This window comes from Aedes albopictus, unplaced genomic scaffold (genome assembly GCF_035046485.1).
Source record: "Aedes albopictus strain Foshan unplaced genomic scaffold, AalbF5 HiC_scaffold_130, whole genome shotgun sequence".
NCBI lineage: Eukaryota > Metazoa > Arthropoda > Insecta > Diptera > Culicidae > Aedes > Aedes albopictus.
The window spans coordinates 1-27,370 of NW_026916702.1; the positions used below are offsets into that span (position 1 = coordinate 1).

Sequence of the window (27,370 nt, forward strand, 5' to 3'; positions counted from 1 at the left end):
CCTTTTACCCGCCTTTTAATACATTTTCACTCGTCCACTAGAGCAAACATTACGAATTCAGTGAAAACCTTACGCAAATAAACTGGTTTAAAGTGCATGAAGCCTCGTTTCAGAAATGTAGGCAATTGGTCCACTCGGCATCAAGGAAAGTGAATTCCCTGTTACCTATCGCAGAGCTGCAATCAAACATTCACCTCATGGATGCATCATAAGTGACTGCTGCAGACGGCGACGACGGCCAACTCTCATTTTCACGGATACCTTCGGAACGAATGCATCGTTTATAACGACGACAACAATTGCATTGATTTTCCCCTCTATCAATCAACCCAAAACCAATAAATAGCAATTGAATGCGAGATATGGGTGAAAAGCAGCCCGAGCCAGCGAAAGCATTTTCCTCGAGATGGCAATCGCTGCGTGCCAATCTGCCCCACGCGCTCTACAGGTACTGTGGTCACGATCTGCAGAGTTTCCGTTCGTTTGATGGATTTATGAGCCTGATGTACCGCCCGACTGATGCCGCGGCCCTCGGAGTGGCGCGGATCCTGTTTGGCCTGATGATGCTGATCGATATACCGGAGGAGCGTGGAGGAGGTGATTTGGATTTTCGCTGGGGTGACCCCAGCGGGTGCAAGTTTCCCCTTATCAATGGAATGGAACCGATGAGCTATCCACGGATGGGTATCGTCTATCTGGTGATGTGGTTGGGTGCGTTGGGAATCATGCTGGGCTACCGGTTCCGGCTCAGTGGACTGATGTTTGTGATGAGTTATTGGTATGTCTTTTTGCTGGACAAAAGTGCTTGGAATAATCACAGTTACCTGTACGGATTGCTCGGAACGATCTTCTTGTTCACGGAAGCCAACAAATGCTTGTAAGTGGATAAGAATAATTCAATAAGACGCAATCAGTGAAGTACTAGATTGAAATTAGTGAGGTGGATTTTTGTATGGTGAGATGATCAATTTTCCATTTCTGCAATGAAATGGCCCAAAAAGCGTGGGTTATATGATGTCTTGACTAATTTAATGCTGTTTGAGCAAAAGTTTGGGTAACTGTGTTGTTGAAGTTGCAAGAAATAAATAATACAACAACACAGTTACCCAAACTTTTGCTCAAACAGCATCATATTAGTCAAGAAATCATATAACCCACGCTGATTGCGTCATTTCATTGCAGAAATGGAGAATTGATCATCTCACCATACAAAAATCCAGCTCACTACTTTCAATCTAGTACTTCACTGATTGCGTCCTATTATGTTTCAAACAATTTATTTATCATAAGGGATGAGCGATTAACGAAGAAGTGTGTTGTTTTAAATAAGAAGTCATTTGTAATCGCATATGATAATTTTATGTTTCGGATCATAATTCGTACCGTCCAATCGTAATGTTGTCTTGCCTACGGAAGTTGTTGAAGAAGATGATTCTCTTTCGACTGGACAATTAGGTTGACTCGAATGGCATGTTGTCAAATACTACACAATTTTGTTTCCGCAGAGGCAAAGGAAAGAACGACTGTCTTGCGTTGCTTGCTTCAGAAGTTCAGCTTGCCTTTGCTCAAAAGTAGCAAATGGGCTCAGTGTTTTCGGATATAAGGGAGCTATTGATTCAGTTTGTGTCGATGTTCTTTCCGACAAACTACACGAAAGCGGCCCTTCACCCAGTGTTGCCACAGGTACAGATTATGCTGTAAAAGTACAGATTTTTTTCAACTTTTTGGTACAGATTCTGTACGGTACTAAAGGTTCCAACCCGGGATATCCCGGGACAAAAAATCCCGGGATCTTGAAAAAATCGGGATTTCCCGAATCCCGGGATAAAATTTTTCACCGTCCCGAAAATCCCGGGATTCCCGGGACACACATTTCTTACACGTTTTTGTCGCTTTGATTTGAAATTGGAGTGTCCCTGAAACGTATTCGAAGAATCGTTTTTTTTCTAAAATGGCCTTCAACAAAACATCACGAAAATGTTACATAAACCACTTCAACTGTGTGTGGACATCGAAACTCGTAAGGACTCGACTGAAACGATGCTGGAGCACTTCATTCACGGTTTCGATTGCATCAAAGAGAAATTTTCCGAAATAGGCCTTTCTAGACTTATGTTGGACAAAGATTTTGAGGCTGCAAAAGAACCATCAGGAAGCTCTTCAGCCAATCAGACTTGTTTCGGTAGCATTGGGAAGACGAGATGCTATATTACCACAGACAAACAGACGTCTCACTCCACTCACTTCCCATCGTTTCTCTTTTTACGGGTTATTCAAATATTCCATAGTTCGCAAATCGCGCGCTCATGGCGCTCGCATCGTTTTTACTCCTGTTTGACGTTTGCTCACTACCGCCATCTACTCAGTGGGTTTGCGTACCACAGCGTAATTAGTATTGGGCGATTATGTTTGCGTGACGATGATTTTAATCGCATTTTGTTCCAAGTGATACGTCTGTTTGTCTGTGATATTACTGTCTGCGGAAGGCAGCTGAGTTTCTTGTATTCAAAGCTTACGAAAAGTAACTCCAAAGTTGGTAACGACCTCTTCCATGCAATCATGAAAATAATCAACAAACGGCGCCAAAAGGAAATAATAACAGCGCTAAAGTTCCTTCAAGGTGGCTTCGTGGTCGTGCGGCTAGTGTCACCAAGCATTTAGTCGCATCGTGCAAGGAGCGTGGGTTAGATTCCCGCCGCAGCTGTCAGGAAAAGTTTTCGGCTGTGCCACTGGGCGTTGCATGCTAGTCCATTGTCTAGTGTCGTGCTTCCTTCAAAGAGCGAACAGCTCACTGGAAGTACTAAACGTGTCCGTGTGTTTTTTAAAAGGTCTTTCGTCGTCAACGCAAGTGCCAGCAGAACTTGAAAGCTCATCGAAAACGCAAATGATTAAGTTCATCAAAGACCTGGGAGTTCGATTGTTGCGAGACTGCCAAAGACGGACCAATAATGATGCTGCCGAGTTGAGTGCTGGATTGTCCTGTATGCATAACACCATCGAGCATGCGTGAAGAACTGGAATCGGCTGTAAAGTAATATGTCAACCCGTCTTAGACTGATTCGGAAATGATTGATTATTCGAAAGTAATTGCGGAAGAGCTGTCACTTTTTGAGCTACTTGGTATGTTGAGCCCGAATCTTAAAATCGAACTCCGGAAATATCTGTTCTAAAAAGCGACCCTCATTGTCCGATGAAATCATTAATAACTTCTGCTTCTTGAAGTCGTATTTTCAGAGAACGAATTCAAATTGATGAGTCCATTTACTAGATTTGAATCATTGATTTTTTTAATTGATGAATAAAACATATTCCAGATCGCAAAAATGTATTTTGAAGCACATTGAAAAATTTCCCGGGATCCCGGGATTTCCCGGGACAAGCAACAAATTTTATCCCGAATCCCGGGACAACCAAAATGGTCGGGAAATGGAACCTCTAGTACGGTACAGATTACAGATTTTCAACAAAAGGTACAGAATGGTACAGATTTTTTGAAATTGAGAAAAAATCATTAAAATTCAAATTTAAAACACTTTTAATACTGATATTTTTGTTTTTAAAGTTCAGAAATTAGTAACAGTATATTCAAATTAGGTGTTTTTCATAGTTTAGCCTGAATGTAATGCTCTTTTTTTGTGTATTTTAGGCAATTTTAAATCAAATGTGGTACAAATTTGGTACGATTTTGAGTACAGATTTTTCGAATGTCTGGTACAGATAAAAAAGATTTTTGAGCCTCCGGTACAGATAAAAATGTGGCAACACTGCCTTCACCCATTTTGAACATTTTTTTTGTATAATTTGCTTTTTGAGAAGTAGATGAGTTTTGCTCATGGCGACTTGACAGTTCCACGATTTAGCTACACGAGTCTCCCCCAGGGTTCATGTCTGAGCCCCTTTCTTTACAACTTTTATGTTAGAGACATAGATAATTGTCTCATGGAAAATTGCACGTTAAGACGTTAAGCTTGCGGATGACTGTGTTGTTTTTGTTGCAAGGACCACTACAGGATACTTTGGACAATTTGTCTACTTGGGCTCTCAAGCTGGGTATCGAATTCTCTCTGGAGAAAACTGAGATGGTTGTCTTTTCTTAAAAACACAAACCGGCAAAGTTTCCGCTCCATCTGATGGGTAAGACGATCACTCATAGCATGTGTTCTCAATATTTCGGCGTCTGATTCGACTCCAAATACACCTGGGGGAAGCACATTGTGTATCTGATACAGAAATGCCAAAAGCGAATCATCTTTTTGCGATCAATAACCGGAACATGGTGGGGAGCACACCCGGAAGATCCGATCAGGCTGTACCAAACAACCGTTCTGTCGGTTTTAGAATACGGTAGTTTCTGTTTTCAATCCGCAGCGAAAACACACTGAAGCTTCAACGGGTTCAATACCGTTGTCTTCGGATCGCGTTAGGTTGCATGAACTCAACTCACACTATGAGTTTAGAGGTACACTCGTTGGTGTACAGCCTCTGATAGACCGCTTTGCGGAGTTATCGTTCCGGTTCCTCATCCGATGCGAGGTTATGAGTTCATTGGTCATAGAAAACTTCGAAAAGCTGCTCGAACAGAATCCTCAAACTCGTTTATGACTGTGTACTACTGGAACATGACGCTGGAGGTAAGCCCATCTCCGGTTAACACCAATCGTGACAACTTCTCAAGCTTCGACAGTTGCTGTGTGGATTTTGATCTGTCCATGAAGGATGAGATCACCGGGATACCAGAATCTTTTCGTTCCGTGTGTATTCCATAAATTTTTGCTAGTAAGTTCGGGCATGCTAGCGGGGACAGACAGTTCTTCACAGACGATTCGAAAACCGATGATTGGACTGGTTTCGGTGTCTTCAACGAATTTCATAGCGCCTTCATGCTTCAAAAGCCATGTTCGGTATACATTGCTGAGCTAGCGGTCATATATTACACCTTAGAGTACATTCGCACTCTTCCACCTGAAACCGATGAAGCACTCACCGTACTTCCTGAAAGGAATACGCCAAGTCTTGAGTGCTTTGTCCAAACGCTTTGTCGTCACCATATAGCTTGGGTCCCTTTACACCTTGATCAGCTGGCAGCACAAATGGAGAGATGGGTAGATGGTTGCAGTCTATCATCCCACAAGTGTCAAAGAAGGCATGTGTCGGCTGATGTCCATCCACTATTTGTTAAACGCACATACCTTCCGTATTGGCCTCTCGGAAAGCAATCTCTGTGTCTGCGGCGTGGCTTACCAGGATATCTAACATGTAGTGTGGGGATGCGATAAGTATCGTGAGATCAGATCTGAGCTGCATGAAACTCTACGGGTCCGAGTAAAACAACAGAAACCCGGTAGAGAAGTGTTGGCAGGACTAGATTTGGAATACATATATGGAGCTAACCTATCAGTTTTTGAAACGTGTTGATGTCAGAGTTTGATGTAGTGTGTTCCTTGTTTTCGTTGTCCGCCATTTGGTTTTGTTGTTCGCCCCTGTCTGTCGTCGCCCCGCTTCCGTTTATCCTCTTCTTGTCGTTCTATACCGATATAGTCCTTTCTTTTTGGTTCCATTACAGATCTGGACAATTTGTCCTATCAATGTTTTTAGTATGAGTTAGCAAATAATTTAGTTTTAAACTCATAAATCCATCCTCCCCTATTTTATTTTATTTATTTTTTCTTCGATCCTTAACCTCGAAACAGGGACGAGTACTTCGGCTTCCCAAACTAGCATAGTGTTAAGGCAGTAATAAATTGTATAATGTAAAATCAATGTAAAAACAAATGATTTCGACTGAGTTATGCCCATGTGGCGCCCGAGCCTTGCAAATAAACGAATAAGTAAGTAAAAAAATGTTGAATGCTTTGCAAAACGTCTAAATTGTGGAATTCTCAATGAACATTTATCCGTGTGTGTTTAAGATAGATCTCCATAATCTTCGTAATGTTGCTCCCTATACGAAAATTAGAACTGTTTTTGAAAAAGTGATGCAGATAAAATGAATACCATGCAGTGATCACATCATCCATGAGCTAACAATTTGATGAACAAAGCTACGCCTAATTTACAAGTTTTCCATATTTCAGTCATTCCATAGAAAAACGACATAGTGCAACTCTGATCATCGTGAAACTCGATGGTGGTCGAAAATATTGCCCGTTGTGAAGATTTATAGATTCCGACGGAAATAAATGATTAGGCTCATTTTCAACGTAGGTGCGTTATAAATGTTTGTTTATAAAGCAAAACTATCACCAAATGTGTATCTAACAACACAGCGTAAAATATTCACCAGGACGCGGTCTGGTTTTATATCTGTGGGCCCACGCAAGAAAAATCCACGCAACTCAGGAGTCTAAACAGGTGGAATCTCCGCAATAATTAGACCCGTATTTTTTTTTTTATTTCGTCATTAGAGTGACCAATTTTTAGATAGGGTGGTCCTAAAATTCAGGGTTTTTAAAAACTAAAAATTTTCGCAGATTTTAAACTTTTTTTTAATGAATTTCAAATAACTCAACGTGCATATGTACAGATGGGTAAATTATTGGTTAAATTGGGAAAAAACCCACAGCTCAGGTGAGATCTTTTCCCAATTTGTTCCCAATTTAACCAATAATTTACCCATCTGTACATATGTACGTTGAGTTATTTGAAATTCATAATTGACCACACGGATTGCTATTACCGAAAATTTGCACTTTGAGTGAGTTCTTTTTTTTTGTTTGAAATCTATTGAATCCTAGTTTTCAGGAAAAATACGTTGAATAAGCCAAACTGTGATTTTGTGCAAAATATATGCAAACATATGTTTTTTCACGTTTTCATGGTCTCGGGACCAAAGAGGTACTCTGGTTTTATATTTTTATCAGAAAATATAGGAAATTTGTCGTAACTTAGGTCCTGATTTCCACTTTTCATCTTCTTCCACATTCGTAGACAATCAGCAGCGGACGGTTGTCGCTTTAGTTTAGGGTTAGGGAGTCTCAGGGTTATTCCAGGGGCATTACACAGGGTTTCAGGAGCGATTCAGGGTCTTTCAAGAAGTTTGAGAAGAATTTTCAATAAGTTTCAGAGGTTAAAGAGGGTTCCATGGATGTTCCAGAGGTATCTAGGAGTGTTCCATAGCTTTCAAAAGCGTTCCAGAGTGTTCCATCAGCTTTTTTGATGCTTCACGAAGAATAAGGCGATTTCAGAACATTGTCATTCTTTGCATTTGAATGAATTTTCACTCGAATCCGGAAAAGAATCACTTAACTAAAACATTATCGAATGTCGGGTCAAAGTCGAATCAACTTTTATCGAATGTTGGACTACTATTGCACGCGCCAGGAAATCCCACCAAAACTTCCTTGATTACCCTCACTTATCACATACGTCGAACAATATAGTCCCAATATAAAACCACTGAAAGGGGAAGCCAACCCCTCGTGCTCATCATTTTACCATGGACAGGGTAGAAAAGTGACAGCAGCGCAAAGACTTCGATATAGTAGAATAGAATAGGATACATTAAGGCGCTGCACAAAGTGTAAGTGCAGTTTCCAACGGCGAGCTTGTTTATTTTATTTTTTTAGTGAATTACAACTTCTATTCGCAAGAAAATTTATAAAGGATTCCTCTAGATAAAAGTACACAACGTTGCAAAAAACTAATTTAAAACTCATTAAAGGCCAGTGCTGTCATGACAAAATCAGAGCTGGTTACTCAAGAATTTTAATAAGATTCTTCAGGAAGCACCTCTAGGGCGCTTCCTAGAAGATCCTTAAATATTTCTCCAGGGTTCGGATCGTAAACTTCTATACACAATTGGTCGGCGTTAAGTCAGAGAGGACCATGTGTCTTTTATTTAATTTCTAGAAAAACGACTTTGAAGTTTGCAGCTCTATAAGTTTTGAGTTTTTCAACAAATGTTCTTGAATTTTTGCCATAAATCTTAATAACTATTCATCACAGCATCGCTCTGTATTGATCGCGAAAAAACGTAAAATAAAGCTTGAAACCGAGAAATTGCTAAGTAATTGATTGTACTTAGTCCACTCTGATTGAACGGTTTTTGGAAAATCTTTATTCAACTACACTTCACACTCAAGTTTTTACATATTTGATGAAAAAATAATGCACAAGTAGGACAACAGTTAATATAAGTAGTGTATAATGTGAACAGGAAATTTGAAATTTGAAATTTCATATTTCTGTTATTACACTGTTGATTACCATTTTCAATTTTTATGTTCAGTCAGCGTGGACCAAGTACAACAGTTCAATATCACATGAAGCGCAGTCAATTAATGAGCTATTCAAGAATTCTTAACTTGAACATTTGATAGCTAACAATTTTTGAATGTATTTTCATAGGTCGGTATTGTAGTTACACAGTTCATAACAATTTATTCAGAGGACTGACATTTTTCAAAAATTCGTTCAGACAGAGTGAACCAAGTACACAATTCTTAAATAATCGTTAAAATCAATTTCTTCATGAAACGAGTATTAGTACATTTCAATATGATGCCCAACAGCTACTAAACAAACATATTTTGATTTGGAAAGGATTACGAAGAATAAGGTAATTTCAACTATTTTTCTTAGAGACACATGGTCCACTCTGTCTGCACGCAAAATGCCACAATATGCTTCAACACGATGATCTGTAAAACACGATAATGACCATAATAAAATGGAATTTCACGTGCTTACTTGATAAATAATCATCAGAAAATGCGTTAGGGAGTCATACGATTTAGAAACGTATCACATTTTGATGATAAATTATTTTATTTATTGGATTTTAGCCAATACACATTTTTTCAACTCTCTTGACATCAAGCATATGGTCCACTCTGACTGAACACTATTATCGATTTTTGCAGTTCAACCAAAAGAAAATAGTGCTATAACTCTCGTTAATTGTATCATTAAAAAAAATTGGGCGAATGTTCCAAGTTGCTTAAGCAATTCTTAATCAAAAGCCTTAAAAATCTAATTTTCGCCAATTTTGTTACTTGGTCCCCTCTGACTTAACGCCTTAACTTATAAGTCTTTATAGAAACCTTTCTTGAGGGATTCTTTCAGAATTTTTACGTGAATCTTTAGGAACTCCTTCACTCTTTAGAGATTCTTTCATGAGCTCTATTAGAAATTACTTAAGGATTTATTTCTTGACATTTCTTTCAGGGATATTGTTTTAGGGAATTTTATATACTACTAATACCTTTCATACATTTTGCAAGAAATGCAACCAGAAGTATCTCCAAGAATTCTTCCAGGGTTCGTTCCAAATCATCCTTCAGAAATTTATTAGAAGATGCATTCCAGAATTTATCCAGTACCTTTGTCTGCATTTACTGAACGTATTACCGAAGTATATGTTTCAAGAATTCCTCAAGAAACTTCTTCAAGATTTATTTCAGAAATTCCTCAAGGATGCCCTTTAAAAATCCTTCAGGCATTTTCACAGGAACTTCACCATGATTTTTACCTTAAGTTTCTCCAAAAAATACACTTAAAATTCATCTAGAAATCCCTCCAAAGCCATAACAGAAGTTTCTCCAGGTATCCCCCAGGGGTTCTTCCATGAGCTCATCCTACGATTGTTTCTGAAATTGAATCTCATTAGGAAATTTTTGAACATTCTCATGAAATTCCTTTAGGTTCTTCAGGTTGAGAATAAGATCAATTTGTTTATGTAATTTCAAAAAAATATATCTGTGAATTTCTGAGAAAAATATCTCGAAGAATTACTGGAGGAATTTCTGAAGGAATGCCAGGAGATATTTTTGAAAGGACCGCAAAACGAACGTTCTACCTTCTAGACAGTACTTCGGTAACCCTGACGTTTTTTTTTCAAAGGAAGCCTGGTGAACCATTAGAAGAATTTCCGAAGGAATCGCTGAAAATTTACTAAAAACCCGGATTGATCCACCTAGTGGTGATAGTGCCTTTCTCGTCGAATATGTACTCTTGACGTTTCCGTTGACGTGAGCTGAAATGTTCCTGAATCATGAGAATACTTCAGGCCAAACATTTCAATAGGTCCTATCTGCATTTGAGAGGCTCTCTTTGTTCACTTTCTCTTTCAATTATTGCAATGTAATGGTACACTTTTCAACTATTTTTGTAGTACAAATCAAAAGACGATTGTTTTGGCCATCGTTCAATGCAAGGAGACAATCATAATACAAATAAACAGCTGAGATATTAACGAAAGAGAGGGAAAACAAAGAGAGCCTCTCTTCTGCAGATAGGACCTTTAGACATGTTTGGCCTGACTTTACTTAGAATTTTATCAGAGCCATCATTGAATTGACTTTAAACTTATTGATGGCACATATTCCGACGTTATGTTCAACGTATAGGCAGAGCTGGAAAATATCAGACCTCTCAGTTGACAGCTTGACCTCCTTCACTATCGCTGGAGGCCGATCAACACCAAGACGATACAACTTTTTCACAAACACAGATACCTTAACGATTTTCGACAAAGAATTTTCTACAAACTTCTACACACGCTATATTTTATTATCATGCATGTAAAATTTGACAAAAACATGCAAGTAACTGAAATTTTTCATACTGAATCCCATTCAACTTTCAACCACATTACAGTGCGTAAGGGAGCAACCAGTCGCACAAAAATTTTATGCAGCCATTTTAGACGCGAAAGAGAATTGAAAAAGTTTGTTCGGAGTTATTACGATTAAATTTTAATTTTCCCATACAACGTTGACCCATCCTTCTGCATTATTACATCTCAGGAATCTGAAATGGTGTGATTGGATGAGATCGTCTTAGTTTTGTCAAGATATCTATCGCTTGCTTTAATTTTTCTCACTTTTGAATTCCGACGAAGCACCCAACGCTAGTTTTGGAATACTACCGGTAGTTTCTTATGTGGTCTGAGACTATTTTCTTGCTAACCGTTCATCAGGTTACCTAAGGAGCCGCGATTTGATGTGTTGCATGCATGTGTTTGGTTCACTTAAATATTTGGCGGTGGAGCGGGCCTGGTTTGATGGTTAGAACACAAGACTATTTATCATGCCAAGGGCCTGGGATCGAATCCCACTCCCGACATATTCACAAAATGTAGGTTCTTCCTTCGGAAGGGAAGGGTCCCGAGATGAACTAGCTTCGAGTTAAAAATCTCGTTAATAAAGACAAAAAAATTATATTTGGTCTCTTCCGGAGGGAACCCGGAACCGGTTCCGGAACACCACCGGTTGTCTCAAACATGGTCCAAAACTATTTTTTACTAACCATTCATCAAGTCGCCTAAGGAGCCGCGATTTAAAGTGTCGCATGCATGGGTTCGGTTCACTTTTATATTTGGCCACATCTGGCGGGACATACGGAACCGATTCCTGAACACTACCGGTAGAATCTTAGGTTGTCTGAGACTATTTTCTTGCTTATCATTCATCAAGTTATTGAAAAAGCCGCGACTTAATGTGTCGCATGCCTGGGTTTGCTTCACTGTTATATTTGGCCACTTCCAGCGGGACCTTTGGAACCGGTTTTGGAACACCGGTAGTTTCTTATGTGACCTGAGACCATTTTCTTGCTAACCGTTCATCAGGTTATCGCAAAAGGCGCGATTTGACGTGTCGCTTGCATGGGTTTGTTTCATTTTTATATTTGTCCACTTCCGGCGGGACGCCCGGAACCGGTTCAGGAACACTACCGGTTCAGATATGATCTGAGACTATTTTCATGTTAACCGTTCATCAGGTTATTGAAAAAGCTGCGATTTGATGAGTCGCATGTATGGGTTTGGTTCACTTTTATATTTGGCCACTTCTGGTGGGACCTTCGGAACCGGTTCCGGAACATTACCGGTTCAGATATGGTCTGAGACTATTTTCTTGCTTACCGTTCACCATATTATCGAAAATGCCGTGGTTTGATGTGTCGCATGCGTGGGTTTGTTGCATTTTCATATCTAGCCCCTTCCTGGGGTACCGATCCGGAACGCCTAAATGGCCATAATTCCGGAACGGCTGGACCGATCCGAACCATTTTCAATACCAAACAATGGGACCAGATTCCGCGTCGAATGAACCGTCGGTCATTAAAATCGGTTGAGATTTACTGCCGAAAAGTGACGTGAGTTCGTTTGTACACATACACACACACATACACACACACAGACATCACCTTAATTCGTCGAGCTGAGTTGATTGGTATATGTGACTCGAATATCCGGGCCTCCTATCAAAAAGTCATTTTTGGAGTGAACATATAGCCTTTCCAGTACACTTAGTGTACGAGAAAGGCAAAAATCTAAAAATAAAAAAAAACGTGGAATTTGGATTTTTTTTTTTTTGAGGAAATCTTGGATTGATATTCATGCAAAAATCTTTAACTATTGAAGTAGTCTTTAGTGATATTTCTGAAGGAATTTTGATGGAATCCATTTAGATGTTTTTTCGTTGACTTTTATGAAACATGTTTTAGCCGTTTGTAACAAATATTTTTCGTTTTCAGCTCCCTGGACGCCTGTCAGAATGCCGATCCACAGTCGAAAACGGTACCCTTTTGGAACTATTTCATCCTGAAGTACCAATTCTTCATTCTATATTTCCTGGCCGGTTTGAAGAAGATGTGCCCTGAATGGCTCTCCGGCTATGCCATGACTAATCTGAGCTACCATTGGGTATTTCTTCCATTCAGGTAAGTTAGGCCTTCGACTATTCGTAATTGGTTGATCATAACAAATCTGGTTTTCGTTCTAGATTGCTGATTGGCCCGCAGCTTACTGATCTGCTGATAATTCACTGGTTCGGTTGCATCTTCGACACTACGGTCGTGTTTTTCCTGGTATATGCCCCGACTCGTAAAATAGCTACACTTTTTGCATGTGCATTCCATCTGATGAATTCGCGACTGTTTCATATCGGAATGTTTCCTTGGGTATGTCTAACGCAACTTCCTCTGTACTACAGCGTCAGTTGGCCTCGGTTGGTATGGAAAAAGTTATCTTTCACCAGCAATGGTGGAAGTGGCGATAAATCAAAGAAGACATCGAAAAATGCCAATCAGCAAAGTGTTCCTGTTCCTTCCAGTCGTAAGAAATTTACCATGACAGCCTTGCTTTTCTACTGCGGATTACAACTCTTCCTACCATATTCTCACTTCATTACCAAGGGGTACAATAACTGGACTAATGGATTGTACGGATATTCCTGGGATATGATGGTACACGCTTGGGATACCGTACTTACATCCATTAAAGTGGTAGACAACCACCAAAACCATACCCTCTACTTACTTCCCTATGCCTTTGTGGACAATGACCGGTGGACCAAGCATGCTGATATGGCTCATCAGTTCGCCCACTGCATAGACCGAAATATTCGCGCAGAGTACAGAGAGGATCACCGGCCATTCACCAACTTCTCCGTTTTCTTCGACATATGGTGTAGTATGAATGGTCGCTTTTTACAACGTATCTTCAATCCTGAGGTGGACATTTTGACTGCTAGGTGGTCCCCTTTTGAACCCGTTGATTGGCTACTACCTCTGCTTCACGAACTCACTGAGATGCGTTCGATGATTGACAAAATGACCCACGAGGTACACTCTTGGAGTAACACCTCCGATGTTCTGTTTGTTGCTGATTTTCCTGGATTGACCCTAGATAACTACATAGTTCCCGATATGGACAACGTAACATTAACCATACTGGAAGGAAGCGTGAAATACTGGCATTCAACTGACACCAAGACAAAACATCTCCGAAAAGGCCAAAGCCTTCCAAATATCCCACCAATGTTCCACCATGTGACAACCACAAGCGCATCGCCCTCATCCATGCTCTACACGTACGTGAACAAAACGATGAAAGCCGCTCCCACCGAGGACGAACTGGCCGAGCGAAGGCAATCGAAACCGATTCTTCCGTTGTGGAAAGAGTTCAACGGTAGGCTCGAAAACTACGTAAGATTCTTTCAACACGTGGGTAATTCATTGCTGTATGAAATCTATGGGGTTCCAATGCCCCGGAGAGTGAGAATTTCTCCGGATGAAACCACGTGGACGGCAGAGTAAAATAAAATTGATAACAACCAAAAAGGAGGTTTCGATTAAATGAAAGAAATTTTCTTCAAGCTGAAATACATAGCAACATAAACATTTTTGTTTTAGGCATATGTTCACCTGACAAACAGATATAACAATGGCAAAATTTCCATCGACCATAGTTTAAAGAGTTTAAAGTTTCATTTCAGTGCTGATCTTCACAACAAGAAGCGCGTGCATCCTTTTATTTCGCGTTTGACGTTTCAGACTAGCGCCTTCTGCTGCAGATATGGCACAATGCAGTGTAAGCAGTTACTAAGCTGGTTGCTCGGCTGATTGTAATTGTAATGAGCAATCCAAAGGGATGCTCGAGATGTGGTGCACAGAGTTTCAACGTTTTAGCGTCCGTCCCGTGGCCATCTTAAAAACTGACATATATCAACAACGTTCACGGGAGGCACTGATTTATTCCCGGTTGTATATTGTAAGATTTTATAGAGTTTTGCTAAGGAATAACATAAACCCTCATTTACTATGGTCCACTGCGCGAATTTGTGCTGACGTGCTTACTCTCACTCAAAATTTGACGTTTGAGCGGTGCTGACACGAGGCGAAACTACTGGGGGTGCCGGGGGTGCCAGGCACCCCCTAGAATTTTAATGCATTACTATGAAATATGGGGTGATGAATGATGAATGGATGAACTAATGAATATTTGTTTGTAGGGCACCCCCTGGCAAAAATTCGTAGTTTCGCCAATGCTGACACCGCTCAAACGTCAAATTTCGTGTGAGAGTAAGCAGGCCAGTATATATTCGTGCAGTAATCCATACGGACAAATTTTATGTGGCATTTATAAACGCAGCCAGGGGTGAATTCTATCTGCAAAGTATATTGTTCGTGCAGTTGAAAATTGGAATTTTTGACACGCGAAAATCGGTTTTCACCCAAACTGTGTGTCGGAAGTACGTCGGGCAAAGTGCGCTGGATAGAGGGCCATATCCGCTGCCCAGCGCACTGCGTCCGACGTTAGGTTTCACGTATGGATTTGGAGAAAACTCGATGGTTGCGTATAGGGAAACTTCGGGTTTCAACCGCGACGACAATATGTTATCACACATAATTAAAATCATAAGGCAATCCATGACGACATATCGCGATGGGGGTGATAGCTGAAATTGTAAACACAGTGTACTTGCAGCTTACCAAATTTTCGTCGAGTGTTCACAGTGCTTAACAAATTCCTTTGTGTTCAACTGTCACCCCAATCGACGAATGTCAAAAATACGTGGTAAACAAAGAAAATCAGCTGATCGCATCTGTCTCATGGATTGCCTTATTGCTTTTTTAGTGCAATTGCCATGGTGATCGCAATATTTATTAATCAGGATAATATTTAACCGTTATGTGTACGACAAACTTTTTGCTTTTTTCTACACCGTGCTTTTTAAATGGGTGCTGGGTACCCGGATACCCTGTTGGCCACATAACGGTTAATAATCGGTTTATTGTGATTTTTTTTTCGACTTAGACTTTGATGCAATAAATTTCGTCGTATTCAGATTTCACTTTCGATTTCGCTGTTACTCTCAGCCGCAGGGTTTTTGCAACTCGCCCGAAAATGTGACAGTTTTCGCCACCCGAATAAAAAATACAGTAGAAAAACCGAACGTTGTATTGTAACAGTACTATTTAGAACCATATTTTTACAATAGACAACACTGTAAAAATAAAAAATACAAAAACAATTAGATGTAATGTAAAACACCATACCGTGAATTGTGAATAAGATTTTTACAATATATTATACAGGTTGTTAAGTATCGTAACAATATAAAAAAATATTTTTCTCCATATATATTTTTTTGCAAAACCATACATTTTATTATGAATTGTTCAAAATACTGATACGTGGGTTCAAATATACCGTACACTGTATGGTACATGAATGGTTTCAAACAATAAAATGTACCGTAAATAAATTGTTTTTAATTGTAATTTTACTACTGGTTATACATTTAATTAAATGGTTTTGGAATGGTTTTCTTTTGTTATGTTGTATTGTTTTACATTACATAAACCATATATTGTTATATTGTCTTGCCATTTTTCTCCTGTTAATTGCATCTTAGGTTTATTAGATTTATTAGAATGCGCTTTGGGAATAGTCTATTTTACGAAACGACAACAGTGTTGATATTGATATTAACACTCACGGGCTTGGGCGCAACCTCCTGTCAAATTTTCATTCATGAAATGAGCGATCAGCTGATCCGAAACGTCTCGTAAAATGGCTCATTCTCCAGAAAGTTTTGGATAACCCTTCATATATAGGATCGCCCACGTCTAAGTCTGAGTAGTCTCTGATTGCATTAACAGTTGAAGCTTAGGCTCCCATGCCCCACCAGCCAGATAACCGGGTTTTGCAAACTTAGCATTATTTGTGGCAACACTTTGAGCGGCATGATGGAACTATGCCGAGCGCGCTAAGTGTTATTAGACCACTAATGTAGTTGCATGAAGTGGGTGACGAGGTACATAAGTATCATTACAGCATGCTTAACTGTTACTGCAATATTGAGGGACCAGTTTGACTAAAGTTTGAAATACATAACAACTCATGAGATAACTGTCAAGTTCGATTCAAATATAAGTTAGGTTGAAAAGCGAACCCGCAGACGAACCTATATTCTTCGTACAGTTGAAACCCGGAATTTTCGACTAGCGAAGTTGGATTTTTCTCCAAATCCGTGCGTCGGACCTAACTTCGGAAGTGGTGCGCTGTATAGCGGACCAGGTTTATTATACAGCGCACCACTTCGGAAGTTAGGTCCGACGCATGGATTTGGAGAAAAATCCAACTTCGCTAGTCAAAAACTCCGATTTTCAACTAAATTGAGAATATTAAAAGTCATTTCAGTGTTCAGTCCATATGTTAAAGATGGCTCTACGTCAAAGATAAAGTTTGTCAATCGCATTTGATTCGATTGTGGTCGAAGGCAAGTTCACATGAGAGAAGAGGAGAAAACTCCCCTAAATGCAAATACAGCAAGAATAGTGTTGAATTCATCCACTGATTTACGGTAATCTGACCTGCATCTTTCCGGGTTGGCCTACATTCGTATTTCTCTCGTCGCACTCTACACACCTAGCTTGTCATATCTCTTGGACCCTGCTTGGACCTGCAGTTCTTAGGACATCTGGTTTACCACTGATTTAAACATGTTATTGACTTTAAATTGATGTTTCAACTTATTCACTTTTTTTCTCTTTGCTTTCCTTTGCATCAAAAAAGTCACAAACATCAACAAAACAAAGCACGGAAAAAATCGGAAACTGAATAAATCTGGTGTTCGATTTGAATAGGTCGAATCTGCATATAGGAATCACAGCAAACATACGACCTATTCAAATCGAACACCAGAAATAATTAAAAATTCACGGAAAAATAATGTTTCGGAAAAGTGAATGGTTCAAACGTAAGAAAAACAGTTTAATATATTGTTACATAAAAATCCAATGTAAATGTATAGTATAGCGAACCATATCATTACAATACACTTTATTGTAGCTGGTACACTGTATGGTGCAGGAATGGTTTTTGTGGGATCCTCGATGGTACTTCCCAAACGGTTCCGGAAGTCCGCGGAGAGGGACACTAAATGGCCGCTGCCGTTACAGTTTTCACGCCACTGTTCTGCGCTCTCCTTTCCTAACTCACTCACAAACACAACACTTCCAGCTTGCACTCTCAATCAGTACTGTCTGTCACCTGAATATCAAGGTATATACACAAACACTCTAGATAAGATTCACACACTTATGGAGTAGCACTTAAGGTAATTCGTCCAATGATTACAGGGCATCACATCTCGTTTTTTCTCGTAGATGCGGAGTTGACCATCCTGATCATAAACAGTTCCATTAAGGCTAAAAAATCATTCAAAAGCTCCATTACCATTATTCGGTTATGCTACGTCAAATTTCCTAATGCCTGCTTTTTTTCTATATTGCAGGTAATCGTAAATGTCAGTTCTGTAGCCAAATTAACTCGTTGCGAGTTTGCAATAATAAAGACATCTACTCACAACTTCATTTTTTTCTAGTTTAAATTTGTAGTGTCATTTTTATCATGTTCGTAGAACGTCAATGATGAACGTTGCTTCCCATGTCATTTGCTCTTATTTTTTCCAAGTTTTACAACATAAACAACAACTATATGTACCTTTATATATCAACTGTGCTGTATTTTTGTTCACGTCTAAATGATGTATGTGATGTATGTGATATTTATATTCACAACCATACACAGGGCACTACACTGGAATGCTTGTCACACTCTGTTTCTAGGAGATAGCTGCACCGTGTTCTTTTATCTATCTTCTTCCTCTTCTAACAATTTTGCCTCGCGATTTTAAGTATAGAAATTTTATTTCTATTATCCGCTGAAAATTCGACTCAGTTGTTCACAAGAAGTGAGCAAACATAAGCTCAAGGTTCCTGCGTTCCATTCCGTAATACGACGTTATCCTATGGTTATACGAGGTAATATAGCAATGCAACGACGGATTATTTCATTTACGCAACGTGTCATGTTACGCTCCTGAGGTATTACTTCTAATAGCTACTTTACTACGCATGGCTGTGCACTACGTTGCCTTCTCTTCTCGTTCGAAAGACTTAGCAATTCAACTTGGTTTTTACCTCTCGCTCTCGGACACCAAATAGGAGAATTTGCCAACCACTTAAATACTCTCCACCAGAGGAATCAAATTATCTTTAAAGATACTCGACCATACCGGAACTCCATCCAGAAAACGTCATTTATCCCACGTGGATTCCAACCATTTTACTCGTCCTATGTTGAACCACACCTTGCATAACACCTAAGTTGTCTCACACTTTCTACCCTTCGTTCCGCTAGAGCACCTTCTACATATTGAAAAAGTCATTTTATGGTATTCATTGTGCTTCATGCAACCGGCCTTGAACCGGCCTCATTCATATAGAAAGTATTCGAATATCTGCTAAAGCGCGATTTATTTCTTCTGCATCCTTCTCCTTCTTGGCGCAACGTCACCACTGGGGCAAAACCAGTTTCTCAGATTGGTATTCTGAGTTCTTCCACAGTTATCAACTGAGAGCTTCCACTGTCAATGACCATTCTCCTTTATGATAAGTTCCTGGACCGACCGGGGTCGAACCCGTCACCATCAGTATTGTCATGCTGGACACGCCCCTACAGCTGTGTCTACATGGCCTGTTTTGCATCCTGAGCTGCTCAATTGAGCCAGCCAACCTAAATGCAACTTCCTCAAGCATACCAGGTCCACAGGGCCAAACTATTCCTTCCTAGGAATGTTACACTATTCAACCTGATCAACTCCTACCAAGCATGACCTCCCAAAATCGCAGACCAACAGTTAGACAGTCTAATCATATTTTCGCTCCAACTTTGTTTACCACTACTTCAACCTTATCCCACAGACAAACAGACGTCTTACTCTACTCACTTCTTATCGTTATTCTTTTTAACGGTTAGTTCAAATATTTTGTAGTTCGCAAATCGCTCGGTCACGGCGCTCGCATCGGTTTTGCTCCTGTTTGACGTTTGCTCACTGCCGCCACCTACTGAGTAGTTTGCTTGACACAGCCTGGTTAGTATTGGGCGATTTAGTTTTCGTGACGATGATTTTAATCGAAATTTGTTACAAGTGATACGTCTGTTTGTCTGTGCTTATCCCACGCTATGCTATGCACTGGCCATTCTTTCCAACTTCTTGGATCACTGTCCGTGTTTTTTTTTCAAACGCTCTCCGGGAGCAAAGCTGTGCTTTACACAAGCCATTTTATACGGTCTCCGGGACCAAGATTTTTCTCTGATTCCGCTCTCCGGGAGCATTGCTGTGCTTTGCACCAGCGTTATACATACGATCTCCAGGACCAACTTCTCGCTCTTCGAGAGCAGTGCTTTGCATTGCGTCAACAGTTTCCGCTTGTCACGGTCTCCGGGACCACTTTAGTTTCTGTACAACGCATTACCCACGTCTTTATGCTCGTCTTTATGCTAACTGCCTTTCCCACTGTCTCCATTCCAACACAACCAAACTAATCTCGAGAACCAGCATAGTGCAGTTGTCCACCTACCGAACCTCACGAAATCTTCCACTTGAGGCTCATCTCTCTTCCGCTTCCACAATCATTCTCCCTTCCTCATTTAGTGCCAAAACAACAGGCACAGACAAGTTTTCAAAACAGCACAAAATATCCATTGAATCCTTCAGCCGATCCAGTGTTTGCACTGCCTCTTCCAACCTCTGTCTCGCCTTACAAATAAGAATCCCATTCTCGTCGCCACTGTGGGATCCTCGATGGTACTTCCCAAACGGTTCCGGAAGTCCGCGGAGAGGGACACTAAATGGCCGCTGCCGTTACAGTTTTCACGCCACTGTTCTGCGCTCTCCTTTCCTAACTCACTCACAAACACAACACTTCCAGCTTGCACTCTCAATCAGTACTGTCTGTCACCTGAATATCAAGGTATATACACAAACACTCTAGATAAGATTCACACACTTATGGAGTAGCACTTAAGGTAATTCGTCCAATGATTACAGGGCATCACATCTCGTTTTTTCTCGTAGATGCGGAGTTGACCATCCTGATCATAAACAGTTCCATTAAGGCTAAAAAATCATTCAAAAGCTCCATTACCATTATTCGGTTATGCTACGTCAAATTTCCTAATGCCTGCTTTTTTTCTATATTGCAGGTAATCGTAAATGTCAGTTCTGTAGCCAAATTAACTCGTTGCGAGTTTGCAATAATAAAGACATCTACTCACAACTTCATTTTTTTCTAGTTTAAATTTGTAGTGTCATTTTTATCATGTTCGTAGAACGTCAATGATGAACGTTGCTTCCCATGTCATTTGCTCTTATTTTTTCCAAGTTTTACAACATAAACAACAACTATATGTACCTTTATATATCAACTGTGCTGTATTTTTGTTCACGTCTAAATGATGTATGTGATGTATGTGATATTTATATTCACAACCATACACAGGGCACTACACTGGAATGCTTGTCACACTCTGTTTCTAGGAGATAGCTGCACCGTGTTCTTTTATCTATCTTCTTCCTCTTCTAACAATTTTGCCTCGCGATTTTAAGTATAGAAATTTTATTTCTATTATCCGCTGAAAATTCGACTCAGTTGTTCACAAGAAGTGAGCAAACATAAGCTCAAGGTTCCTGCGTTCCATTCCGTAATACGACGTTATCCTATGGTTATACGAGGTAATATAGCAATGCAACGACGGATTATTTCATTTACGCAACGTGTCATGTTACGCTCCTGAGGTATTACTTCTAATAGCTACTTTACTACGCATGGCTGTGCACTACGTTGCCTTCTCTTCTCGTTCGAAAGACTTAGCAATTCAACTTGGTTTTTACCTCTCGCTCTCGGACACCAAATAGGAGAATTTGCCAACCACTTAAATACTCTCCACCAGAGGAATCAAATTATCTTTAAAGATACTCGACCATACCGGAACTCCATCCAGAAAACGTCATTTATCCCACGTGGATTCCAACCATTTTACTCGTCCTATGTTGAACCACACCTTGCATAACACCTAAGTTGTCTCACACTTTCTACCCTTCGTTCCGCTAGAGCACCTTCTACATATTGAAAAAGTCATTTTATGGTATTCATTGTGCTTCATGCAACCGGCCTTGAACCGGCCTCATTCATATAGAAAGTATTCGAATATCTGCTAAAGCGCGATTTATTTCTTCTGCATCCTTCTCCTTCTTGGCGCAACGTCACCACTGGGGCAAAACCAGTTTCTCAGATTGGTATTCTGAGTTCTTCCACAGTTATCAACTGAGAGCTTCCACTGTCAATGACCATTCTCCTTTATGATAAGTTCCTGGACCGACCGGGGTCGAACCCGTCACCATCAGTATTGTCATGCTGGACACGCCCCTACAGCTGTGTCTACATGGCCTGTTTTGCATCCTGAGCTGCTCAATTGAGCCAGCCAACCTAAATGCAACTTCCTCAAGCATACCAGGTCCACAGGGCCAAACTATTCCTTCCTAGGAATGTTACACTATTCAACCTGATCAACTCCTACCAAGCATGACCTCCCAAAATCGCAGACCAACAGTTAGACAGTCTAATCATATTTTCGCTCCAACTTTGTTTACCACTACTTCAACCTTATCCCACAGACAAACAGACGTCTTACTCTACTCACTTCTTATCGTTATTCTTTTTAACGGTTAGTTCAAATATTTTGTAGTTCGCAAATCGCTCGGTCACGGCGCTCGCATCGGTTTTGCTCCTGTTTGACGTTTGCTCACTGCCGCCACCTACTGAGTAGTTTGCTTGACACAGCCTGGTTAGTATTGGGCGATTTAGTTTTCGTGACGATGATTTTAATCGAAATTTGTTACAAGTGATACGTCTGTTTGTCTGTGCTTATCCCACGCTATGCTATGCACTGGCCATTCTTTCCAACTTCTTGGATCACTGTCCGTGTTTTTTTTTCAAACGCTCTCCGGGAGCAAAGCTGTGCTTTACACAAGCCATTTTATACGGTCTCCGGGACCAAGATTTTTCTCTGATTCCGCTCTCCGGGAGCATTGCTGTGCTTTGCACCAGCGTTATACATACGATCTCCAGGACCAACTTCTCGCTCTTCGAGAGCAGTGCTTTGCATTGCGTCAACAGTTTCCGCTTGTCACGGTCTCCGGGACCACTTTAGTTTCTGTACAACGCATTACCCACGTCTTTATGCTCGTCTTTATGCTAACTGCCTTTCCCACTGTCTCCATTCCAACACAACCAAACTAATCTCGAGAACCAGCATAGTGCAGTTGTCCACCTACCGAACCTCACGAAATCTTCCACTTGAGGCTCATCTCTCTTCCGCTTCCACAATCATTCTCCCTTCCTCATTTAGTGCCAAAACAACAGGCACAGACAAGTTTTCAAAACAGCACAAAATATCCATTGAATCCTTCAGCCGATCCAGTGTTTGCACTGCCTCTTCCAACCTCTGTCTCGCCTTACAAATAAGAATCCCATTCTCGTCGCCACTGTGGGATCCTCGATGGTACTTCCCAAACGGTTCCGGAAGTCCGCGGAGAGGGACACTAAATGGCCGCTGCCGTTACAGTTTTCACGCCACTGTTCTGCGCTCTCCTTTCCTAACTCACTCACAAACACAACACTTCCAGCTTGCACTCTCAATCAGTACTGTCTGTCACCTGAATATCAAGGTATATACACAAACACTCTAGATAAGATTCACACACTTATGGAGTAGCACTTAAGGTAATTCGTCCAATGATTACAGGGCATCACATCTCGTTTTTTCTCGTAGATGCGGAGTTGACCATCCTGATCATAAACAGTTCCATTAAGGCTAAAAAATCATTCAAAAGCTCCATTACCATTATTCGGTTATGCTACGTCAAATTTCCTAATGCCTGCTTTTTTTCTATATTGCAGGTAATCGTAAATGTCAGTTCTGTAGCCAAATTAACTCGTTGCGAGTTTGCAATAATAAAGACATCTACTCACAACTTCATTTTTTTCTAGTTTAAATTTGTAGTGTCATTTTTATCATGTTCGTAGAACGTCAATGATGAACGTTGCTTCCCATGTCATTTGCTCTTATTTTTTCCAAGTTTTACAACATAAACAACAACTATATGTACCTTTATATATCAACTGTGCTGTATTTTTGTTCACGTCTAAATGATGTATGTGATGTATGTGATATTTATATTCACAACCATACACAGGGCACTACACTGGAATGCTTGTCACACTCTGTTTCTAGGAGATAGCTGCACCGTGTTCTTTTATCTATCTTCTTCCTCTTCTAACAATTTTGCCTCGCGATTTTAAGTATAGAAATTTTATTTCTATTATCCGCTGAAAATTCGACTCAGTTGTTCACAAGAAGTGAGCAAACATAAGCTCAAGGTTCCTGCGTTCCATTCCGTAATACGACGTTATCCTATGGTTATACGAGGTAATATAGCAATGCAACGACGGATTATTTCATTTACGCAACGTGTCATGTTACGCTCCTGAGGTATTACTTCTAATAGCTACTTTACTACGCATGGCTGTGCACTACGTTGCCTTCTCTTCTCGTTCGAAAGACTTAGCAATTCAACTTGGTTTTTACCTCTCGCTCTCGGACACCAAATAGGAGAATTTGCCAACCACTTAAATACTCTCCACCAGAGGAATCAAATTATCTTTAAAGATACTCGACCATACCGGAACTCCATCCAGAAAACGTCATTTATCCCACGTGGATTCCAACCATTTTACTCGTCCTATGTTGAACCACACCTTGCATAACACCTAAGTTGTCTCACACTTTCTACCCTTCGTTCCGCTAGAGCACCTTCTACATATTGAAAAAGTCATTTTATGGTATTCATTGTGCTTCATGCAACCGGCCTTGAACCGGCCTCATTCATATAGAAAGTATTCGAATATCTGCTAAAGCGCGATTTATTTCTTCTGCATCCTTCTCCTTCTTGGCGCAACGTCACCACTGGGGCAAAACCAGTTTCTCAGATTGGTATTCTGAGTTCTTCCACAGTTATCAACTGAGAGCTTCCACTGTCAATGACCATTCTCCTTTATGATAAGTTCCTGGACCGACCGGGGTCGAACCCGTCACCATCAGTATTGTCATGCTGGACACGCCCCTACAGCTGTGTCTACATGGCCTGTTTTGCATCCTGAGCTGCTCAATTGAGCCAGCCAACCTAAATGCAACTTCCTCAAGCATACCAGGTCCACAGGGCCAAACTATTCCTTCCTAGGAATGTTACACTATTCAACCTGATCAACTCCTACCAAGCATGACCTCCCAAAATCGCAGACCAACAGTTAGACAGTCTAATCATATTTTCGCTCCAACTTTGTTTACCACTACTTCAACCTTATCCCACAGACAAACAGACGTCTTACTCTACTCACTTCTTATCGTTATTCTTTTTAACGGTTAGTTCAAATATTTTGTAGTTCGCAAATCGCTCGGTCACGGCGCTCGCATCGGTTTTGCTCCTGTTTGACGTTTGCTCACTGCCGCCACCTACTGAGTAGTTTGCTTGACACAGCCTGGTTAGTATTGGGCGATTTAGTTTTCGTGACGATGATTTTAATCGAAATTTGTTACAAGTGATACGTCTGTTTGTCTGTGCTTATCCCACGCTATGCTATGCACTGGCCATTCTTTCCAACTTCTTGGATCACTGTCCGTGTTTTTTTTTCAAACGCTCTCCGGGAGCAAAGCTGTGCTTTACACAAGCCATTTTATACGGTCTCCGGGACCAAGATTTTTCTCTGATTCCGCTCTCCGGGAGCATTGCTGTGCTTTGCACCAGCGTTATACATACGATCTCCAGGACCAACTTCTCGCTCTTCGAGAGCAGTGCTTTGCATTGCGTCAACAGTTTCCGCTTGTCACGGTCTCCGGGACCACTTTAGTTTCTGTACAACGCATTACCCACGTCTTTATGCTCGTCTTTATGCTAACTGCCTTTCCCACTGTCTCCATTCCAACACAACCAAACTAATCTCGAGAACCAGCATAGTGCAGTTGTCCACCTACCGAACCTCACGAAATCTTCCACTTGAGGCTCATCTCTCTTCCGCTTCCACAATCATTCTCCCTTCCTCATTTAGTGCCAAAACAACAGGCACAGACAAGTTTTCAAAACAGCACAAAATATCCATTGAATCCTTCAGCCGATCCAGTGTTTGCACTGCCTCTTCCAACCTCTGTCTCGCCTTACAAATAAGAATCCCATTCTCGTCGCCACTGTGGGATCCTCGATGGTACTTCCCAAACGGTTCCGGAAGTCCGCGGAGAGGGACACTAAATGGCCGCTGCCGTTACAGTTTTCACGCCACTGTTCTGCGCTCTCCTTTCCTAACTCACTCACAAACACAACACTTCCAGCTTGCACTCTCAATCAGTACTGTCTGTCACCTGAATATCAAGGTATATACACAAACACTCTAGATAAGATTCGATTCACACACTTATGGAGTAGCACTTAAGGTAATTCGTCCAATGATTACAGGGCACCACAGTTTTCACTATACATTCTATGGTTAGTTTTTATCCGGGCAGCCGTCTCAATGTTTACTATTAAGGTCTTTTGTTCTCGGTCCACCAGCTGGTCGTGTTTACACAACAAAACCAGCTAGTTTACCGATGTTAACGTTCATCCTCATTGTTCTCAGCTAACAGCTGTTTTTGTTTTCAAAACAAAATCAGCTGATTTCGCCTGAATCGGGGAAAGTAGGCGAAAATGTGTCATAAATGCTACGTTAGTACCATATTGGGGTGAGTTAAATTTCGTCGCTAAAGTCTGATTATTCGTAAAAAATACAATACTTTGTATTGCAGACTACATCCCAAATTGGACTATCACACTTTTTTTGATACGCCTAAAAAGTGTGATAAAAGTGCACATTTGCCTCGGATCGTCTCGACGTCTTCGGTGCACTTATTCCTCTATTTACAAGGAATAAGTGCACCGAAGACCTCAACTCGATCCGACGTGGTCCTGCGCTGCAATCACACTTTGAAGGTCTGTGCACACTATTGTGTCAGTCCAATTTGGGGTGCAGTCAGCAGTATAGTGAATCCCCTTAATGTTTAATGAAGTATGTATGTGCGTTTAAATGCATGTGTTCCACTGTATTATGCGTCTCATGAAAAATCAGAATATGGCGATTATCTGCCTCTGGCTTCTGATATAAGCGCGACAGTCACTAATTATAACACCGTTACCAGATTTAAAAGTATTTAAATCTATTATATGGGGTTTGACAGCAAGCACACTCATTCTAGTGAGCCACTCTTACCGTTTATCAGAAATACATTCATAAACATCTGTCACTTCGCGAAACCCACGTGCTTTTGTTTTGGGCGGGAACATATTTTCTTTTGTTTTGCCTTGCGACTGTCACTGCGCGGTATGCCTTGCGAGCGTACGATCGCCGCCAGACTCTAATGAAAGATAAGCGCGACAATATCAAAAGTTTGTTTAGACGAACAAAATATCTGACTACCGAGCGTGCCATGAGCAGAAAAATTTTGTCCATTTTTTCTGCTAAAATGGTGCCGTTATGCTCAAGTTTCTATAACTTAAAATTGCCACGTGGGCATGGGCTTTCCATATTCTGGCCGATGAGGCTGTGCGGTACCGCTCACTAGAAACATATTTTGGCCGAACAGGTCATCGTGCCGCTTATGAGAAATAGTCGATACTTTTGACGGTTCTCGTTTGTTTTGGTTTTAAGT

General features: G+C 40.7%; 1 protein-coding gene across 1 annotated transcript; it reads left to right on the top strand.

Annotated features, from left to right (window-relative positions):
• Positions 1–8: 8 nt before the first annotated feature.
• Positions 9–14,053, top strand: LOC109426646 (vitamin K-dependent gamma-carboxylase). The gene is made up of 3 exons (XM_019702171.3): positions 9–877; positions 12,475–12,660; positions 12,723–14,053. The coding sequence occupies exons 1-3, from the start codon at positions 354–356 to the stop codon at positions 14,035–14,037; spliced, it is 2,025 nt and encodes a 674-aa protein (XP_019557716.2). The 5' UTR covers positions 9–353; the 3' UTR covers positions 14,038–14,053.
• Positions 14,054–27,370: the final 13,317 nt, after the last annotated feature.

Coding starts and splice junctions, on each gene's coding strand:
- LOC109426646 (XM_019702171.3), top strand. CDS start 354: ATGCGAGATATGGGTGAAAAGCAGCCCGAGCCAGCGAAAGCATTTTCC. Junction 878..12,474: donor ACGGAAGCCAACAAATGCTT/GTAAGTGGATAA, acceptor TTTCGTTTTCAG/CTCCCTGGACGCCTGTCAGA. Junction 12,661..12,722: donor TGGGTATTTCTTCCATTCAG/GTAAGTTAGGCC, acceptor TTTTCGTTCTAG/ATTGCTGATTGGCCCGCAGC.